This window comes from Patagioenas fasciata, chromosome 20, assembly GCF_037038585.1.
Source record: "Patagioenas fasciata isolate bPatFas1 chromosome 20, bPatFas1.hap1, whole genome shotgun sequence".
Classification (NCBI taxonomy): domain Eukaryota; kingdom Metazoa; phylum Chordata; class Aves; order Columbiformes; family Columbidae; genus Patagioenas; species Patagioenas fasciata.
The window spans coordinates 7,445,617-7,464,288 of NC_092539.1; the positions used below are offsets into that span (position 1 = coordinate 7,445,617).

General features: G+C 60.5%; 1 protein-coding gene across 3 annotated transcripts; it reads right to left on the reverse strand.

Annotated features, from left to right (window-relative positions):
• Positions 1-91: 91 nt before the first annotated feature.
• FIBCD1 (fibrinogen C domain containing 1) lies at positions 92-16,427 on the reverse strand. 3 transcript variants are annotated; one of them, XM_071817436.1, is made up of 7 exons: positions 16,297-16,427; positions 11,220-11,696; positions 10,061-10,220; positions 9,197-9,294; positions 3,541-3,637; positions 3,049-3,228; positions 92-2,727 (listed from the first exon to the last, which is right to left on the reverse strand). In XM_071817436.1, the coding sequence occupies exons 1-7, from the start codon at positions 16,366-16,368 to the stop codon at positions 2,468-2,470; spliced, it is 1,344 nt and encodes a 447-aa protein (XP_071673537.1). In that variant the 5' UTR covers positions 16,369-16,427; the 3' UTR covers positions 92-2,467. The 3 variants fall into 3 exon arrangements, with proteins under 3 accessions (XP_071673537.1, XP_065710115.1, XP_071673538.1); XM_065854043.2 differs by having other exon boundaries at positions 9,158-9,294; positions 16,297-16,406; XM_071817437.1 differs by lacking the exon at positions 16,297-16,427 and adding an exon at positions 14,982-15,059 and having other exon boundaries at positions 9,158-9,294.
• Positions 16,428-18,672: the final 2,245 nt, after the last annotated feature.

Here is an 18,672-nt window from a genome sequence, read left to right on the forward strand (position 1 = left end):
CGCTGACCCGGTGCCGCTGCCTTTGCCGTCACCACGTCAGGTTCCTCTGGTCCCCACACCATGCCATGGACACAGCCACCAACACATTGGCTAACGATGAGTTCCTTTTATTAAGGAGTTTAGAAAGTCCACATGTACAGCGTGGGACACACTCACACATGACCTAGACGTCACGGCACCGCTACACACCATGACCCGGCCCAGGGCTCCGTTGGGAAGGTACGTGGCACCATTCCAGACCTGCGGCCACCCCTGCCCACCCCTCTCCAGGGACGTGTCACCACGGATGGGTTTAAGCCTAATCCGGGGTCACAGAGCAACGCGTGCGCTCTTGGGAATTATCCTGGGAAATCCTGCGTCTCGGCGTGGATTAAATACCTCTCGCGCAAGTCAAAACAAAACCATTGGGGGGTCGTGGGTGACACGGGCAGTTACACAAGGGTGTGCTACTGACAACCTGCATGTACAACGTCCCCTCCCCAGCACGGAAAAACACTGGTGGAGGGGTCCAGGGAGGGGACGAGCCTTCCCGCTCGGGGCACATGGCTCCGTGTGCCTTCTTGTCCTGAAAACAAGTGCTAGAAAACTCAGCTACGGCTAATCCACCAAAATAAAGGAACAAAAAGTAAAGATGGGTGTTGTGCTTCCCACCTGTGTGGGACCCTTTCCGGAGGGTCTGACCCTCGGGAGTTACAGGGGCTCCTGTTCTTGTGCTGGCCAAGAGGTTCCACCACCAAGCACCCCCAAACCCCATTGCTGGGGGAGCCAGCCCGGCCGGCTGCTCCGGGCAGGGTTGCTGGGGATGGGGGCAGTGTCTGTGCTCGGAGCTGGTCTCTAGCAGAGGGGAAAGCTGCCATGATCCCCAGTGCATGTCTGTCTCCGTTTCCCCATCAGGACAGGCAGACAGGGACTTGCCCTGCAGGAAAAAGGGCTCATCCAGCACAGGATCCAAGGTGGAGAAGGCTTAAAAAACGGAGAAGCATGTGGGGAAATACAGAGCTGCCACAGCTGCGAAGATCAGCCTTTGATCTCCCAGTGCCTTAAGCCCCCCTGGAAAGTGGGATGGCGGCAGCTTCCCTCCCCTCCTCGGGCAGTCTGTCCGTCTGACGGTGTTTCTGGGGGCCAGGGCTGGTGTGAGGGCTCTGCTCCTTTTGGTGCTGAGCACAGGCAGAAAATCATGTAAAGGATGGCGAAGTCCCAGCTGTCTCCCTCCTCTCCCTGTTCCTGCACATCCTGCTCAGACTTGGGCTTTTTTTTGTTGTTAAAATCCCCGTTTGAGTCTTCAAAGGGAGCCAGAGGGAGAAGCCAGCCCCACACCCCACGGCAGCTCCTCCTCAGGTCGGCCGGTGCGCGGCATCGCCTGCCACCCGGTTATCAGAGCCCTGCAGATGTTAAGCCCCACTCAGGGCTTCTTTTTGCAAAAACCTTAATGGGATTTGAAGAAATGAAAGGCTTTGAATATCTGCAGGTGCTGAGCCAGAGCGTGGCTCATCCTGGGTGAAAATTAATGCGGGTCTGTGAGCTGGGAGCGAGGGGAGTGGGTTTGCGCAGGGTCACGCAGGCGTGCTGTCCAAAGTCAAGGGTTTTGGGAAAGGTCGCAGCATCTGGATGCCAAACGTTCAAGGTGAGTCCGAGCGGGTCTAGAAGGAAGAGAGGAGCTGCAAAACACAGGCAGAGCCATGCTGGGAGGTGAGCCTTCCTCGCCACCTCTTCCTCCTCACCCCAGCGCTGCCAAACCAGCTCCGTGCTGTGCTGGGTTCTGGGTGTGTGCCCTTGCAGCACTGTGCCAGCTTCAGGATGCCCAAACCCGCTGGGAGGTGTCAGGACCCAGGACACTGGGGACGAAGGAGCTCGTAGTTGTCCCTTGCCAGCTGTGTTGCTGTTGCAGGGGGAGAGGCGAGCGTTTACAGACCGGAGAAGGAACCGCTGGCATGATCAGATGTTCAGCCCAGCTGAGACCTCCCTGACCCTGGTAGCACCATAGGCTAAGCTGGCACCGCAGAGCAGCAGCCTTGTCCCTGTCCTAGAGGCTTGGGGCTCCCCATGGTGAGTGTCCCCCGGTCCCTCGCCAGCTCAGCTGGGCCGCTGCCAGGTACCTGTGCCTGAAGTGGAGATGATGGAGGTGCCCAGCCTGCTGCATCCTCTCCTTCCCTTCCTCACCCCACCCAACTGATCTCCCCAAATCCCACTGCCCTCTCTGCCGCAGCCCCAAGCACCAGCTGTGGGTCACGTTCCGGCCAGGAGATCTGTTTTGGTTGTGGGGGAGCCATGGAAGTAGGAAACAAAAGTCTGGTGATGTCCGTGGGTGGCCAGAAGCTAAAGCCACCCTGCCTGGAGGCAGGTGCTCCCCAGGGACCCCTGGAAGATAGGTCGGCCCTCGGGGAGGATGGCAGCTGGGGGGACGGGGCTGTGGGGCGGTTGGGAAGGACAAGGGGCTGGGCAAGGGGTGGGGGCTCATGCCATCCAGCTAATTCTCCTCCCGGACAGGCCGGATCTTCATCTCGGTGAACTTGAGCGAGTACTGCCAGCCGGTCCAGGAGGACCACTCGATGCCGTCGGCGTAGGAGCTGTGGTGGCCCTTGAGGTACTGCCCGTTGAGGTTGGAGGTGTGGCAGTTGCGGTACCACCAGGCGCCGTGGTAGAACGCCGCGCAGTTGTTCTCCGAGTGGTCGTTGTCCAAGTCCTTGGTGGTGAACTTCATCCCATTGTGCTTCAGGAAAGAGTCACCTGCCATGGTAGGGGGGAAAAAAGCCATGATGGGCCCTTGCTGTCCCCCATCCTGCCCTCGGGCTGTGTCCCACCCCAAGGGGCTCCCCTGGGCACCCCAATGGGGCTCCTTTGGTGATTTGCATGGCACTTCGGGTCACCCACCCTGCAAACACCCAACCGCAGCCCATCTCCTGCTTCCGGCTGCCCGTGGTTGCAGGGATGCAGCTGGTACTGTACCAGCGCCAGAGGAGATGGTTGATGCCCCAGCAAGAGGGTTTGATGATCATGGCCCCCCCAGCCCCAAAGGACCATGGGTGTCCCCCCATCCTGCTGCCCTACCTGCTGTCCCCGAGTAGTCCGCGATGGAGATGGGGTACCCATCCTCCTCGGGGTCAACGGAGAAGAGCCCCACGCCGAAGCTGCCATAGTGGGCGAAGGCGGTGCCATTGTCAAAGTCCTCCAGGTCGATGCGGAGCTCGTAGCTGCCCTGAACCGTCAGCACATGGATCCGCTTCAGCCCTGCGGCGGAGGGACGGGTGAGTGCGGGGACCCCGGTGGGGACAGGGTGGCTGGGGGTCCCTGGGGAGGGTGCGAGGTGGGATGGGGAACGGTCCCCACTCTCCAGCCCTCACTCTGCTGTTGCTGCACGGCCAAGGGCATCTGCTCAGCTCACAGGCAAACAGCCCCATTGCTTCCCTGCACAGCCACCCCATCCTGGTGGCTATCACTGCGAGGTGTGAGTGCTGGCCAAGGGGGTCTCGGTGTCCCTGGAGCTCCCTCACCCCACCCTGGGTTTTCCCATCCTGCCCAGGAGCAGCCAGCCCCACACACCTAACCAGTGCTCTCCCGTCAGCTTTCCGAAGCCATCCCGGTACGCTTCCCAGCCACGGAAAAAGTTGACAGAGCCGTCCTCCCGACGCTGGAACACCTGGGGAGACATGAGGGGCATCAGTTGTGGGGCTGCTGCGAGCATCCTGAGCAGCCCCCCTGCTCCCCATCCCTCCCCACTGCCGCCTTATTAAATGCAGGTGGCAATTAAACCCTTTAAACTCAGTAATTACATGAGGACACTGGTGAGCAGGTCCCCAGGGAAATGCTGGATCATTATCCGCCAGCTCTCAGGGACAAGTGAATGGGTTCAGATAAAACGCTTCACTGGATCCTCCACCTGGAAACGGGAGCAAAACTTGGGGAAAACTGCAGCGTATTCTTGCAAGAAGGCGGCTGGTGCCCCGGGAGGGGTGAGCATCCCGCATCCCTATCGAAACGGCTGGGGCTCTGCCATCGCATGTGGTATGGACAGACAGATGGACAGTGTGACTCGAGCTCTGTCACCACAGCTGGTGCTGCCCAGGTCAGTCCAAGCCGTCCTGCAAACAGCAGGATGCTCAGTGCTGTGTAGAACTGTGCTCTCCAGGGCATCGCTCCTGTGACAACCTCGTTAGTCTCCCAGAGCAATTAACAGGGGGGCACCAAGCGCCCCGACTCCTGCAGAGTCCCCAGGTCCCAGCCAGATCCAGCACAGCTTTTCTCCTCAGAGCCTTTCCCTTTCCCTCTCCCATCTGCTCATCGGCATGTTGTGCCTTCTCTGTTTCATCCCCTTTTATCAGTGGTTTTGGGTTTGATTTATTGACAGTGATCCAGAAAATGCTATTCTGCATCTGACCATTTGAACTTAATTAAGCCTCCAGCCCTGGATTAATTGCATTAAACTTGGCTGAGCCAGGCTGTCCAGTTGTCACCGAGCACCACGCTCCCATGGCCGTGGTTGGGAGCGATGGGGCGCTCAGTGATTTCGGAACAGCTGCTCCATGTCGAGGGGCCATAGCACCCTGTCCTTGGGGCTGGGCTGTGCCCCCAAGCCCATTCATCCCAATTCCAGCATCCCAGGCTCAGGCATCACCGTTGAGCCCCTGCACTGGCTGGGAAGTCACTGTCCTTTGCTCCACCCTGGGAATGTTCCTTTGCAGCCTCCCTGTCCTGCCTATGTTTGGTTTCATCCCAACATGTGGAGGAGACCCAGCTCTTGAACTTCATGCCATTTTGCCCTTCACGAAATGGGCATTTTCGGTGCGGTGAAGGCTCCGGCGCGCTCCTCGGCACGGCAGGGCTCTTATCCTGCTGTACTTACCTTCTAGAATTAGAGCCTTAATTTTTATCCCTGCGTTCAGCACTTGAGAAGCTGCGGCTAAGCCCGTTTAAAGGGGCTTTCTTCAGACTTGCTAGGACAGGGGGGATGGCGCGGCTGGACAGGGGCCCGAAGCTGATTTTACCCGGCCAATGTCGGCTCTGGCGCTGCCGCGCGAGGAAGGCGGCACTGATGCTCTGTCTTAATCGGCTTTTACCCACTGTTGTAAATAGGCCAATTGCCTGAGCGGTGTCCAGGGAAGCGTGTGGGGCATGTCTGCATCGGCTGAGCCTCGGCACGGCTTGGCGATCACCCCGGTGCTGGAGGAGCCGCGGTGCCCCATTGCCCCCAAGGCTCAGCCCCAAGGGGTTCGAGACCGGGTCGGGAGGGCCGGGGCTGCTGTAAGTCTTGTGTCCTCCTGGGTGTTCTGCTCCATCCTCATCACCTCTCATGCACAGTCCCTTCTTGTGCTTCAGGCATTCACCCAGCTCTCCTATGTGTTGATGGGGATGTGGGAGCCTCCTCACCCCCACACTGGGATGCTGGGTGCACTGGGATGCTGGGTGTACTGGGACGCTGGGTGTACTGGGACGCTGGGTGTACTGGGATGCTGGGTGCACTGGGATGCTGGGTGTATTGGGATGCTGGGTGTATTGGGATGCTGGGTGTACTGGGATGCTGGGTGCACTGGGATTCTGGGTGCACTGGGATGCTGGGTGCACTGGGATGCTGGGTGTACTGGGACGCTGCATGTACTGGGATGCTGGGTGTACTGGGACGCTGGGTGTACTGGGACGCTGGGTGTACTGGGATGCTGGGTGCACTGGGATGCTGGGTGCACTGGGATTCTGGGTGCACTGGGATGCTGGGTGCACTGGGATGCTGGGTGTACTGGGACGCTGCATGTACTGGGATGCTGGGTGTACTGGGACGCTGGGTGTACTGGGACGCTGGGTGTACTGGGATGCTGGGTGCACTGGGATGCTGGGTACACTGGGATTCTGGGTGCACTGGGATGCTGGGTGCACTGGGATGCTGGGTGTACTGGGACGCTGCATGTACTGGGATGCTGGGTGCACCAGTGACCCGCAGGCTCGCTGCCATGCTCCCAGCCCTGCCTCACTGCTCTTTTCGTCCTCATCAAATATGCATCGCCCCCTCTTAAGCAAAAAGGATTTCCTTCCCTTCTTTAAAGGCAAGGCTGAAATATTTATCTTCCCCGGCTGCGCTGAGCTCATGGGGCAGGGACAGACTCCTGCAAAGGCACCAACCAAGAAAAATGGGTTAAACCCAGAGAAAAGCAGGAGTGTCAGCCTGATGCCAGCCCCTAAAGCCGCAGCCTGGCAGATGTTCGGCCATTGCTTCTCTGCCACCGCAGCACTTGAGCTCCTGCTCAGGTTTTTGGCCCCACGGTGTTCTCTGAGCCCTCATCACAGCCAGGAGAGCATCTCCAGGTTCAGCCACGGAGAAGACAAATTCGGAGCTGATCTCCAGGAAGAGCCACTCCCCTGGGATCCCCTGCAAACACCACAGCCGGCAGCGCTGCCCATCCCAGGGACCCGGCTGCTCCTGCCTGTCCCTGCCAGCAGAAGCGTCTCATCCCCATTAGTGGCAATACATAAATCACGTCTTTTGGAAACAGCATGCATTTCCCTCAGCTTGTGTCATCTGCTGCCTTTGGCTTATCCCAGCCTGTGTATAAACGCATTGGTGTCTGTTCAAACCCCCCAGGTTGGGTGACAAGCAGGCTGGGTGAAGCCACCCCTGCGAGCATCCAGGTGCCCATGATGTTGGCAGCTGTCACTGAACATCCCCACAGCCCTTGTCCTGCCGGCACAGCCTTTTCTTCCACATCCTTCGGCTTTCCCACCATTTCCCAATACGTGTTGTACATGGAAAATGATGCTGACGCGGCCAGAGCTGCTGCAGTTCTGTTACTCGCAGAGCCAAGATGCTGGTCCCGGGGGCTTTGCCCCGGCTGGGCAGTGATGGAGGCTCAGGGGCACCGGGAGCAGCGCGGGGTGTTTGCAAAGACTTTCCAAGACAACAGTACATGAAACAACATTTTCAGGTCTCCTGGGATGCCGAGCCTCTCCTGCCCTCTGTCACCCCATTATTACTTTAATAAAGTGCCGAAGGTGAGTGTCAAAAGGGGAGCCAGTGTCAGGCTGGCAATTACATGGCTGCAGCCTGGCGCTGCCGTGAGGCTCAGGCCAGCCCTGGGGGTCCCTGCAGTTAAAGCTGATGCTGAGCGCAGGATGCGGATGCTCCTCTTGATGCTGGAGGGCACTGACCCACACCCCAGCCAGCTGTAAACATGGCCCTGCTGCTGGTGGGCAGGACAAGAGGGGGACAAAATAGACTGGGGGTGTGATGGGGGCTTCCCTCCCACATTTCTTTGTTTTCATGTTGCCCTGCACGGACACCAACGCTGCTGCCCTCTCTGCTGGGTTTCTGCTTTTTGACTATACAGAATAGGCAGCCAACAGCACCAGAGCTGCAATCACTGTCAGCTGCCCTGGGGACCCTGATGATGGCCAGGGGACAGGGTGACACTGCAGATCACACCATGGGGACCCGGTAAGTGACCTCAGCTGGGTTTGTCCCCAAGAGGGTATCAGGGCAGCTCTTCCCCCAGTCCCGCTCCCCCAGGTCTCTAAGCCGGCCGTGCAGGCTCAGGCTCAGCTCTGCTGCTCCCAAGCTCTTGAGTCAAAATGGATTCAGCTGCTGCCATCACTTCCACCCACCCACCCACATGCAAATAAGTCCAAATGTCAGGAGTAATCGCTCTAGAGGAGGAGGGGAAGGAAATAGCCTGGGCTCTGCACCACCATGCCCATGGAGCACATTACCTGGAGCTGGGGTGACTCAGTGCCCTAAGGAACCCCCTGTGCCACCAGCCCCACAGGAGATGCTGAGACACCCCCTGCACCCTGAGAGACTGGAGGTAGGTTTGGGACCTGTGCTGCAGAGCAGCCCTGAGAAATGGGACCCTGAGGCAAGCACCCTGGACCCTGCTCTGGATGTGTCCATCTCCACAATGCTGGGATTTGGCAACTGTTTTGGCTCCTCTGCCCCAGTCGAGGGGGGCAAAGCTGTGCCAGCCCTGCTGCTGGAGCCTGTGATGCTTCTGGGTGTAAAATCATTTTCTTCGCCCCCTACCCAGCCCAGCCGGGGCCCTCCCAGCTGCAGCAGCTTTAAATAAGCCGCTGAGTGTCTCACTAATCACCTTGGGCTGCTCTTCAGGCAGCGCTGGAGCACGGCTGGGGGAGGCTGTGCATGGGGTTTGCAAGGCCCCTTCCCACCTTGGGGAGCACAAAGGGTCCTCCCTTTTCCCTCAGTGAGCCCCCCAGGAGCTGGGGTCCCTAGGGCTGCCCTGTGCCTCAGTTTCCCTGCTGGAGCTGCTGGTACTGACCCGTACATGACACGTTGCTCTTGCCCAGGGTGGGCTCTGGGCAGACTGAGGCTGAAGGCTCCTGAGCCCCCCGAGGGCAGGGGGGCTAAGCTCCCTCCTGGCACTGCTCAAAGCTGCTTAGGGGAATCAGATCGTGGGGATTTGTTTCCTAGAGCACCCAGCTGGAGGGGCGCTGGCTGCTTGGATCACCCAGTGTGTCCTCAGCGGAGCGGCCACCTGCCCACCCCTCCCAGTGACCCCTGTCCCCTCCTTGGGGACCCCCAAGGGGTGCCCTCCTGGGTAGGGGCTGCTCATACCCTTGTTCTTCCTGGAGCAAAGGATGTCCCCACACTTGGGGCTGCCACTGTCCCCCAGCTCCCCACCACTATTACTGTAATTACGAAGCTCTTGCAGCCACCACAGCAAAGTGAATCAGACAGGGTGTCCAGGGAGTGAGTGAATCAGTGCACCACCCAAAGCGCCCCAAGCATCCCTGAGTTAGATGAGGCAAAACGTGCTGGGTTTGGGGTCTGTCCTGAGCCCCAGCACCAGCTCATGGGGATGGTGAGGACAGGACAAAGCACAGCCCGCTCACCCCGTGGCACAACCGCAGCCATGCACCCGCACCGCCAACAAGGACAAACCCAGCCATAGCATCAGCTCCCCACCTGAAACCCCCCTCCAGCTCCAGCCAAGCTCCCCAGGGCAGGGCCACCAGCACGGGTGACATGGACAAGCCTATTTGCTTGCTTCCCCATGGGACTGAGCATCCTGTGCCCAGCCAGGCTCTGTTTGCATTTATCCCCCATCCCAATGACACATCCAAACATTGACAGTGACATCTCCCACCCCCCGCATCCCAGCACAGGGACAGCCAGTGGCTAGTGGTGGCATCACGCAGTGGCCCCAGCACGGCGCCAGCTCACCGTCCAGCCACCCCCGTCGGTCGTCATGTCGCAATAGACCTGGAAGCCGGCAGGATAATGCGTGGGGAAGATGGAGTAAATCCCATCCTCTTGCTGTCCGCTCGCATAGATGTCAAAGCAGTCTCGGGGCCGGGAGCCTGCAGCGTGGCATTGGGATGGGGTGGGATGAGAGGAAAGCTGGTTAATTAATGATCTAATTTAATGTCTTGCCATTTCTTTCAGGCTCCCAACCTTGCTGCCAGCTCTAGTCAGCGGCTCAGAGCTGCCTTGCTCTTTCCCTCCTTTCTCCTCAGATGCTCAGGGTGAGTGGTGCCCGGGGGAACACATCCACCATGGGGAACCCCCCCAGCAGCTGGTAGGGTCTGACCCTGTGTCCCTGTGTCACAACAAGGACAGGCTGGGACCCAGCCGGGGAGGAGGGAGACAATGCTCAGAGGCAGCTGCACGCAGAGTGTGGGCATGTGCTCGTGGCCCCGGGACAGGCTTATTCAGCTTCATCTTAACCAAATGATGATGAATGTGACTTTATTCTGAGTCCCATGCAGCGCTGCCGTCTGTATCCAAATGGTCGCTTCTTGCTCTGCTTCTGCCCCAGCTACATCTGTGTGGGGAGCGGGTGGGTCTGCAGGGGTGCAAAGTGGCTTTGCTGCTGGCTTTGCAGGCTGGTTTGTGGACAACGGGGGGCTGCATGGTGAGGAACACCCCTCTAGAACATAACTTCCCATCTACCCCCTGCCCCATCTCTCCAATCTCCTTCCCAGCCCCTCCATATTAAATCCCTTTCCCAGGCTGGTTTCCCCCGTCTCAGGTGGTTTTCTGCTTCCCCTGTTCTCAGATCAAGACTTGTGCAGAGCAGTCCCAGACACATCCCTCTCCTGGGGACCGATGGGGACACCACCTCACCGTTGGAGCAGCCCCGGGGCCGCGCTCCCCTGGCCGGGGCTCGCTGCAGGTCAGCCTTGAGCCGGGGCCGGGTGCTGCCGCGCTCCTTCTGCAGCGTGTCGAGGACGTCGCTGACCGAGCTCACCAGCCGAGCCATGTTGGTCTGGCTCTCCGAGAGCAGCTGTGGTTGGGGGACACATGGAAGGGACAAGGTTAAAAATGGTTAAACTTCTTCCACATACCCCCCCAGCCCTTTGACCACCCCACTGCAAGGATGCTCTGCCCACTCCCATGGCTCCCCAAGCCTGTGGGCAGCAACACTCCCTTGCAGGGTATGAGCTGGTGGGGACCGGATGGGGACACAAAAGCCACAGCAGATGCCGTATGGCATCTCTGATGCTTTTTGGCCAGGGGTGAGGGTCCAGATAGTGCCTGTTGTCACCAGGGCTGAGCAATCCCCGACACTGGGTGCATCGATGCCGCCACCCTATGGAATAAAGAGCATCTCTGGGCAAGGGGACAGGATCACAGAGGTGGCAGGAATAGCCGTGTCCTGAGACAGCCGCCAGCTCTCTGCCATTCCCTGAGGTGACCCAGGCCAAGCAAGTGACGTGGGGTGGCCGTGGCAGAGCAGCAGGACGGGGAGCAAAGTGAAGGAGCAGGGATTGAACAGCTCCAGCCAGAGCAGGATGAGCACCAGGAGGGACGGGCATGGAGCTGAGCATCCAGCTGTGCCCTGGCTCTTACTGCCATGACCAGCAGACCCCGGTGTACCCAGGTAAGCATTTCAACACAGTTCATCAGCTGGGAACTTTTTGTGACTGTAGATAAGAGGGGGGCGACTGATGCAATTGTGACGGTCTTGTGCTGCCCTTGGTTCTGCTCGGAGCCCACAAACTGGACCCAGAGCTGGAAGACCCACAACATGGGGGGCTGCACACCCAGTTCACTGGCACTGGGGTGTTTTGGTGGTGAGATGCAGGTGACTGATGAGCTGGAGCTGCAATTGTACTTCCTACCTTGCCATTCCCAAGGACCTGCATTAAACCTCAGCTTCTTCTGCTAGAGGTCTCGCCTGGATGCTGTGGGCAGGGGCTGCAAGCAGCCATACCCTGGGGACATGGGGACAGGGGCAGTCTGTCCCAAGGAGCGCCGTGTATCACCCTCAGCCCTGTCTCACCTGGATGAGTCTGCCCTGCTCTCCCTGCAGGGTGCTGAGCTCCTGCCCCATGGCGCTGTGCCCCTTCTTCAGCCCCTCGCAGTCTGTGCGCAGCTGCACTGCGTGTGTCAGCAGCTTGGCCACCTCATCTGCCACGGTGACCAGCAGAGCCTTCTGCTGGCTCCTGGTGGCCTTGGCCTCGGCGTCGTGGTCGGTGACAGCATGGAGGAGAGAGGTCTGCAGCCCCTCCAGGCGCCCAAAGGTGCCCGATGAATCGGGGCAGTTGGGGTCAATGAAGATGTTGATGCGGGAGCTGTCGGCTTTCTCGATGGTGACCAGCGCGTTGGCTTCCTCCGTGTTGGTGCTGATGACGGGGGGTGACTCGGTGACGGGCGTGTGGTAGTGGTTCATGAAGAGGATGGCCCCTGTGACTGTCACCGCCAGGAGAACGGCCACCGAGAGCAGGACGGTGCACAGGATGTACCCGCAGCTCATCCTCTGCGGACAGAGAGACAGACACCATTGGGACTCATCTGGGTGGACCCATCCCGCTCCCTTTCATCCAACAGGTGGGTTCAAACCCTCCCAGGATTTAGGGGGGTTCCAGCAACAAGGGAGGTGGTGCTGGACACAGGCGTAGTGGCAGAGGAGGGGACGCGGGGACCTCGGGGAGCCCTGAGGTTCTGCCGTGGATGTGGAGGCCACGGGTGAGCACTCAGCGAGCAAAGCAGCTCAACCCACCTGGGAGCTGGAGGTATGAAATAATAAAGAGAGGGAATGTATGGAGGCTGCCTGCTCCTGCTGGAATGTTTTATTTAAGGCGGTGATACACGGCTGGAGCAGCCCTGGCTCCTGGGGTGTGTGTGTGGGGGTCCCTGCTGCCTTGGGCACAAATATGGGGAGAAAACTGGAATCAGTGTCCCCTGGAGCTGGGACCACGCGGAAAGCAAGGAGGCAAGGCAAGGCAGGGGCTGTCCCTAGAAGCAAGGGGAGACTGTGGGTTGATGTTGGGACCACACAACCCTGAGCACTGTGTGGGAGCATCTCCCAGCTGTGCGGGAACCACGTGTTCCCGTCCTGTTGTGCCCTCGCTGCCTGCTGGAGGGGAGCAGAGCTGCTCCCAAAGCCCTTGGACCTGTTCTGGAGCCTCTCGGTGAGTTGCTGTGGGAAAGGTCTCTGACCCCCTCAAGCACCTCCAGCAGCTCCACCATGGCAGAGACCCATCAGCTCAGCCCGCGGGAGCTGCTCCGTGCGCACCAAGAGCCTTTTCTCCTTGCAGAGCATGAAGCACTGAGGCCGTCAGTATGGAGGGAATGAGCTGCCACCCGGCTCCATCAGCCCCCGTCCCCCCCACCACATCCACTTCTCATTACACCTGCAGGACAGAGGCTGCGATTTCCCCCTGACCCCCGCCACGGCTGTCACAAAGAATTGCAGGGCTGCCAGAAAAGCTGCAGATTCGGAGAGACAAAGACTACTTTCCCCAGAAACGAGGGGAAAATTGCTGCATCTGCAAAGATTTCCCAGGCCCTGTCCCCTCCTGTGCACATCTATCTGGAGTGACACCTTCCTTCAAGCACCCTTCATTTCATTTATGCTCCCGCAACCATTTGCATTAAGGTGACCCCAGCTGCGGCAGCGCTGGCCGAGCAGGGGCTGGGGGGCCACAGACACCACCCCCAGCCCTGGGGGGATGTTCTGGGTTTCTCCCCCAGCCCACAGAGCAAGGCTGGAAATGCAAACAGTGCTGGGCTGAATGGGAAGCCACCCTACTGGGATCTGTGTGACAAGGCAGCCTCAGGCTCAGCCTCTTGGTGTGCATTGAAAGGAGATGTCAAAGGCAATACGGGGAGCTTTTGGCAAGGGTCAAGGAGTTTGCCCTGTGTTTGTAGACACACAGCCCTGGCTCAGAGGCACGAGGAGCACCCAGGAGCAGCAGGATGCTGGTGGATGGAGGTGGGAGATGTCCCCATCACTGACACCATCACGTGGACACCCAGGACCTGGGCTCAACCTGGCCCCTCAGCACCCTACAAGCACAGAAGTGACAGGAGGAATGGCAGCTGATCAGAGGCCGACAGCAAGTGGTTTGGGATCCATAGGGTGAGCAGGGACTGTGTCCCTGTGGCTGTCCCAACCATAATATCTTCAGCTGCCCGACTCTGTGCCCTCCCGTCCCGCACGCTGCTGCTCCCCACCACACTGACATCTCCAGCTGGAAACGTGCCTGCTGGGACACGTGGATGTGCTGCAACAACTGAGGAACCTGTCTGAGCATTAAGGGTTTGGGGAGCATGGCCAATGCTCTGTTTCCTGCAGCCACATAAGCCCCAGCCGGGCTCTAACACACCAAAATCCTGCAGCTCTGCCCAGGAGCTGCATCTCACTGTTTTCCTGCCTTTGAGCCCCAGCATTGCTGCTCTCCTGCCAGGACCTGGAATCAGGGCAGGAACCAAGAGTCGATCCTCTTCGCACTCAATCACCTCTGACTGTGACCACCAGATCCGGGGTGGTGGCAGCTTTACGAGTCCCACAGCATTTTGCTGGCAGGTTGTGTTACCTGGCAACATGCAGTGGGGAGAGGAGGGAAACGTTCAGCCAGCGGCATCAGCAACGCTCCAAACTGAGGTGTGGGTCTCCCCCAAGCCCCTCCAGCACAGCACCCTGCAGTGCTGCTCCCAGCACGGGGCCCTGAAGACGACTCTGCCGCAAGCTCCTGCCCCACCATGGCCACAGCTTTAGGGGTTTCTGCTCACTACTGTGTGGCCTCAGGCTGCTGGTTCTTCTTGCCAAGGTTTTTAGGCAGCCACAGGTCGTATCTCTGTTAACCATGTGGCAGCTGCCCCGGTTATTCACGTCACTGTGGGGATATCCGTTGGAGGTCCCCATGTCTCCAAATCACCCCTTCCTAAGGAGGGGAGAAGCTGTGAGGCTGGGAGGTGCTTGGGATAAGTGGAGCTTCACTTGCAAATTGCCCTGCACCTTGGGCTGTGGTCCCTGCTGCCCCAGTGCCCGTCATCCCCTGCCCAGCATCCCCCAGCTTCCTCAGCCAGCCGGCCAGGCGAGCGGCTGTGCTGGGTGCACACAGGGAAGGATGGGGGCTGGCTTGTCCCTGGAGCAGAGCCGGAGGTGGGCTGGCTCCCCCAGGAGTGTGGATGGAGAACGGTGGTGGGAGAGTCTGAGCTCTGCTCTGGGACATGCCCTTCGAGGGGGGATGCCCTTTGCTCCTGCCAGCTCGCCAGGTAAGCTCTGCACTCCAGGATGGTGCACAGTGATCATGAGCAGCCCTGGGTGTTCCTCCCTTAAGCTGAGCCCCCAGCCAGGTACAAACCAGCACCCTGGTTGCTCTTCTGAGGCAGGTGGACACCATGCTTTGCATTGCCCAGGCTCAGCTGCTGGGGACCAGCCAGCTCCAAAGGAGCCCCAAGGCAGCAATGGCCAGTCCCTCACACCCCAAGCCATTGCTCCCTCCAGAGCAGCTAAAGCAACACATTTTGCATCCCAGCAGCTCGCTCTGTGCTGCTTTGCTGCCCCTGATCCTCCCTACCCTCCCAGCCTGTCCAGCTCCGCCGCTGCTCAGCTTTGCGCAGGGCTGCAGCCCCCGTCCCTGCTCACCCTGGGGCTGCAGCCCCCGTCCCTGCTCGCCCTGGGGCTGCAGACCCTGTCCCTGCTCGCCACCCCCCTGCACCCTGCTGCTCCCCGTGCCTTTCCACAGCCTAACGCTGCACTTTGCTCGTTCCCCCCAGGCACGGAGGCAGATGAACTGAATCCTGTTCCCGTTACCTGCTCTTCTCCGTCATCCAACGCCTGCCTGCTGCCGCTCCTACAACACGGAGAGATTTGCGGCTCCGGGAGAGGAGAGGGCTGGCAGGCACTCCATGGGTGAGCACGCAGGCGGGCTGGGATGGGTTTGTACTGGAGCTTATGGGAGCTGGGATGGATTTGTACTGGAGCTTAGGGGAGCTGGGAGCCCAGCACCATCTGCACAGCAAACTCTGTGCCTCCTTTGCAACCCCCTGCATGAACCACTGGCTCCAGGCTGCGTTGTGCAGCCCCATACGGCTCTGCCAGGAAGGGGAGAAGAGAGTGAGGTGTCTCTCTTTGGGGGGGTTTGGGGCCTCTGGTACTGCTTGGGGTGGGCTGCCCCTCTCCAGCGAGGTGAGGGAGTCGTTCGGCATGGATGGGCTGACCAGGGTGAAGAGGCTCAGAGCAGGGTGTGCAGAAGGGAGAAGTCAAACAGAAGTCCCTTTCCCGCATCGCTATGGGTGGCAGGGGGACAGGGAAGTGGCAGACCTAGGGGTGAGCATCTCACAGCTGCTCCCCCCATCTTCACCCAACACCGCGGTGTGGAGGAAGGGGCAGGCACTGCCAGCTCTCCACTCCTTCCTTGGACTCACAGCCTCTATCGGAGACTTGCTTTCCCCCAGCTATTCCCAGGCACGCTTGCCCATACTCCGCACGCCTTTCCCTCCCACCCTGCCTGCACCCAGAGTGCGGGCAGGGCAACCACATGCCCTGGGCACGTAGCCACGCTGGAGGCCGGGCAGCTGCCTGCTGCCTGCCCGCTGGGCTGGAGGAGCTGGCACATGTGCGGCGTCTTGTGCAAACAGGCTCTGGCACGTGCCGGATCCCCCGTGTTGTCACCGCAGGCTCTGCCACCACTTCGCCGCACCCCACCGCAATGCCAGCCAGGAGCCCCCCAAAAATCTGGGGGGCTCCTGGAGGTTAAGAGAGGACCAGGCAGCCGGGAGTCCCTGAACCAGGAGGGACAGCACTGACTGCAGCAAGGAGCAGAGATGCCAAATCCCCTGTACAGGGTTATTTAAGCAGTTTAAAACGTGCAGCCGTTCAGCAGAGGCAGCCCCGGAGCATCACCCGCTGCCTGGCCGAGGGGCACCCCCGTCACGGGTTGCAAACAAATAAACTCAATAATTGATGGGGGTGATTGTGGAGGAAGCCCGGGGGACTCCTCACAGGGAGGGCGCTCACCCAGCCGGGCTGCACCCGGAGAAGAGCTCGCTGGAGGTCAGTCATGGCGAGGCTTCGGTGGGACCCCTGGGCTGCCCCCTGCTCCCCCCCGCCGCCCCCCGCCCCGTACCTGCGATTTCTCCTGCTGCCCGTCCTCAAGTTGCGAGGCTCCTCCCATGGTTTTCCAGCGCTCGTTCCCCATCGCGCCGCCAACTTCCAGCCCAAGTGCCCAACAGACCCCCCCAGACCCCCTACCCCGGCAGCGCAGCCCCCGGCCCGCCCGCGCTGCCCGGCTTGGCCGCGGCGGGAGGACGGGCGGCGGCGGCGGCGGCGGCGGAGGAGGAGGAGGAGGAGGAGGGAGGAAGAGGAGGGAGGACACGGGCACGGACACGGGGGTGGATCTTCCCTCCCCCCGCCCCGCTCCCCCCGGCCTCTCGCCCCTTCCTCGGGGGGCGCTTCCCGCTGCCCCCCCGCGCCGTGCCCACCCGCCCCCCGGGGCTCCCCCGGCCCCGCTGCGGCGACACCGCCCGGTGATGCCTCGGGGACTCTCCCCGGCCCCCCCAGCACTGCCCTGCGCTCCCCCCGGTAGCCCCAGCGGCTCCGGAGTCCCTCCGGATCAGACCCACCCCCGATCCTGCCCCGGGGCTCCGCAGCTGCCCAGATGTGGCAGCACAGCTGGAGGAGCAGCACCAGGTAAGGCAGGGGTTGGTGCCAGCAGGTCCAGGGCTGGTTTAGGAAGCCGGGGGAGGCAGGCGTCACGGGGACATGCTCACCTCCTTTCCACAGCCGCAGTCCCCAGTGCAGCCCCCCACACTGGACAGGGTGCTGGGCAGAGGGCGGGGGGGGGGGGCAGTGGCATCGTTCCCCCCCCCAAACCTGTGTGCCCAGGGGCAGCCAAAGTGCTGGAGGTCTGTTAGCAAACCCAGCACATGGTGGAAAGCTGGTGCTGGCTGGGGGGAGGCAGCAGCCGGGTCCCCAGCACACAGGGTCACACCGATGCCCACTGGAGCATCGCTGCAGCCGGTGTGGTGTTTTACCCAAACCCCAGCTTTCTCAGCCCAAAGCAGTGGCGCTGGCACAGGCTCTTGTGGGCCTGTGTGCCACCAGCCCCCATGCAGGAGTCCCTCCCCGGCCTGATTTACCGCCACCTCTCCGGGCGTGGATGTGGTTTTCTTTACCGTACCTTTGTGGCACCTCCCTTAAATCTTTTATTTGCCGGTTGTCTGATCTGCGGGCAGGAGAGTTGCTAAGAGGTTCAGAGGAGCATCCTGAGAGCAGCGCCAGCTCAGCCCTGTGTTAATCCAGCTGGGGGGTGGCTGATTTATCTCTCGATGCTGAGAAGCCCCCGGGGAAACCTCCCCGGGGGGGCACCTACAGCCCCTCTGCACACTGTTACAGCTGGGCTGTCCCTGGGGCAGGCAGCACATGGGGACTGGGGGTTGCTCCAAACCCCCCTGGGTCTCTGTTCCTGGGGCTGGGACCCCCCAGCAGCTCCTGTGCAGCTTTGCTGGGGTGGGGGCTGCCTCCCTGCAACATCAGCCAAGGCAGCAGGTTGAGTGTGTTGGGGCTGGGGGGGTCCAAGCTGCTCCTCTCCAGGACACACAGCCCGTTATGGGAAGAGCAGGGAGCGTGCTGGGCTGGCAGACGGTGCCGAAGGGCTCTTGGTGACAGGGAGGCGAGCACAGTCATCAGCTCGAGCAGTCGGTACCCATGTGTGCGTATCTGTGTGTATGCGTTGACTCCTGGCCAGGTGCAAATCTGCCTTTGGCTTTGGCGGTGTTGTGTGGATTTACCAGGCGATGCTCGTGGCTGGCAGCCCAGCTCCTTCCCCACGGACGGTTTTCAAGGACTTCCCTTTACAGCTGAGACCGTCCAACTCATTCCAGCGGTGGGGTGTTCGGTGTGCCCGTGTTGGCCAGGCTCAGCCCCCACACCGCTCGGCCGTTCTGGAAGCAGGAGGCTGCGAGTGCCCGGGAGGCTGTTTTAGCTGAACTCCAAACAATAAAAACTTATCATTAAAAAGAAATGTATCTTGGCTTCATGTAGCCTGGCAGCGCGGGGAGGAGTGATTCAGTGGCTTGTCAGCCCTGGGTGTTAGGCACGCTGAGCTGCACAACTGGACACTCTCCAAGTCCAGCAACTCATTTTCTGCAAATGGAGCCGGGCCCGTGTGGCAGGCTGGTGTTTAATTTGCAATCCAACACACCTTGACATAACCCATCACTGGATCACAGGGGCTGGTGCGCGATGGGATGCTTGGGAGCCCGCGGGGCAGGGGTGTGCGAGCAGGAGATACGCTTGTACCCACGGTACCCTGACACTGGGGTCCCCACAATGATGTGGGTGAAGGGTCTGGTTCAGTGGGTCCCAGTGCCATTGCTGGTGGCCAGTGTGAGCCATGGCCATGTGGTGTGAGCGGGATGGAGGGTGCCTGTCTGGTGGAGGGGTCTGTGTTTCTGGGAGCCCAAGGGATGCTCAGACGCGCCAGGGGCCAGCGGGGACACTG

Excerpts from the sequence above, each read along its gene's own strand:
- FIBCD1 (XM_065854043.2), bottom strand. The coding sequence starts at position 16,368 with ATGGGGAACGAGCGCTGGAAAACCATGGGAGGAGCCTCGCAACTTGAG. Across the intron at positions 9,295-10,060 it reads GCCCCGGGGCTGCTCCAACG|GCTCCCGGCCCCGAGACTGC; the intron begins GTGAGGTGGTGT and ends GCCACGCTGCAG. Across the intron at positions 3,638-9,157 it reads CCGACGGGGGTGGCTGGACG|GTGTTCCAGCGTCGGGAGGA; the intron begins GTGAGCTGGCGC and ends ATGTCTCCCCAG.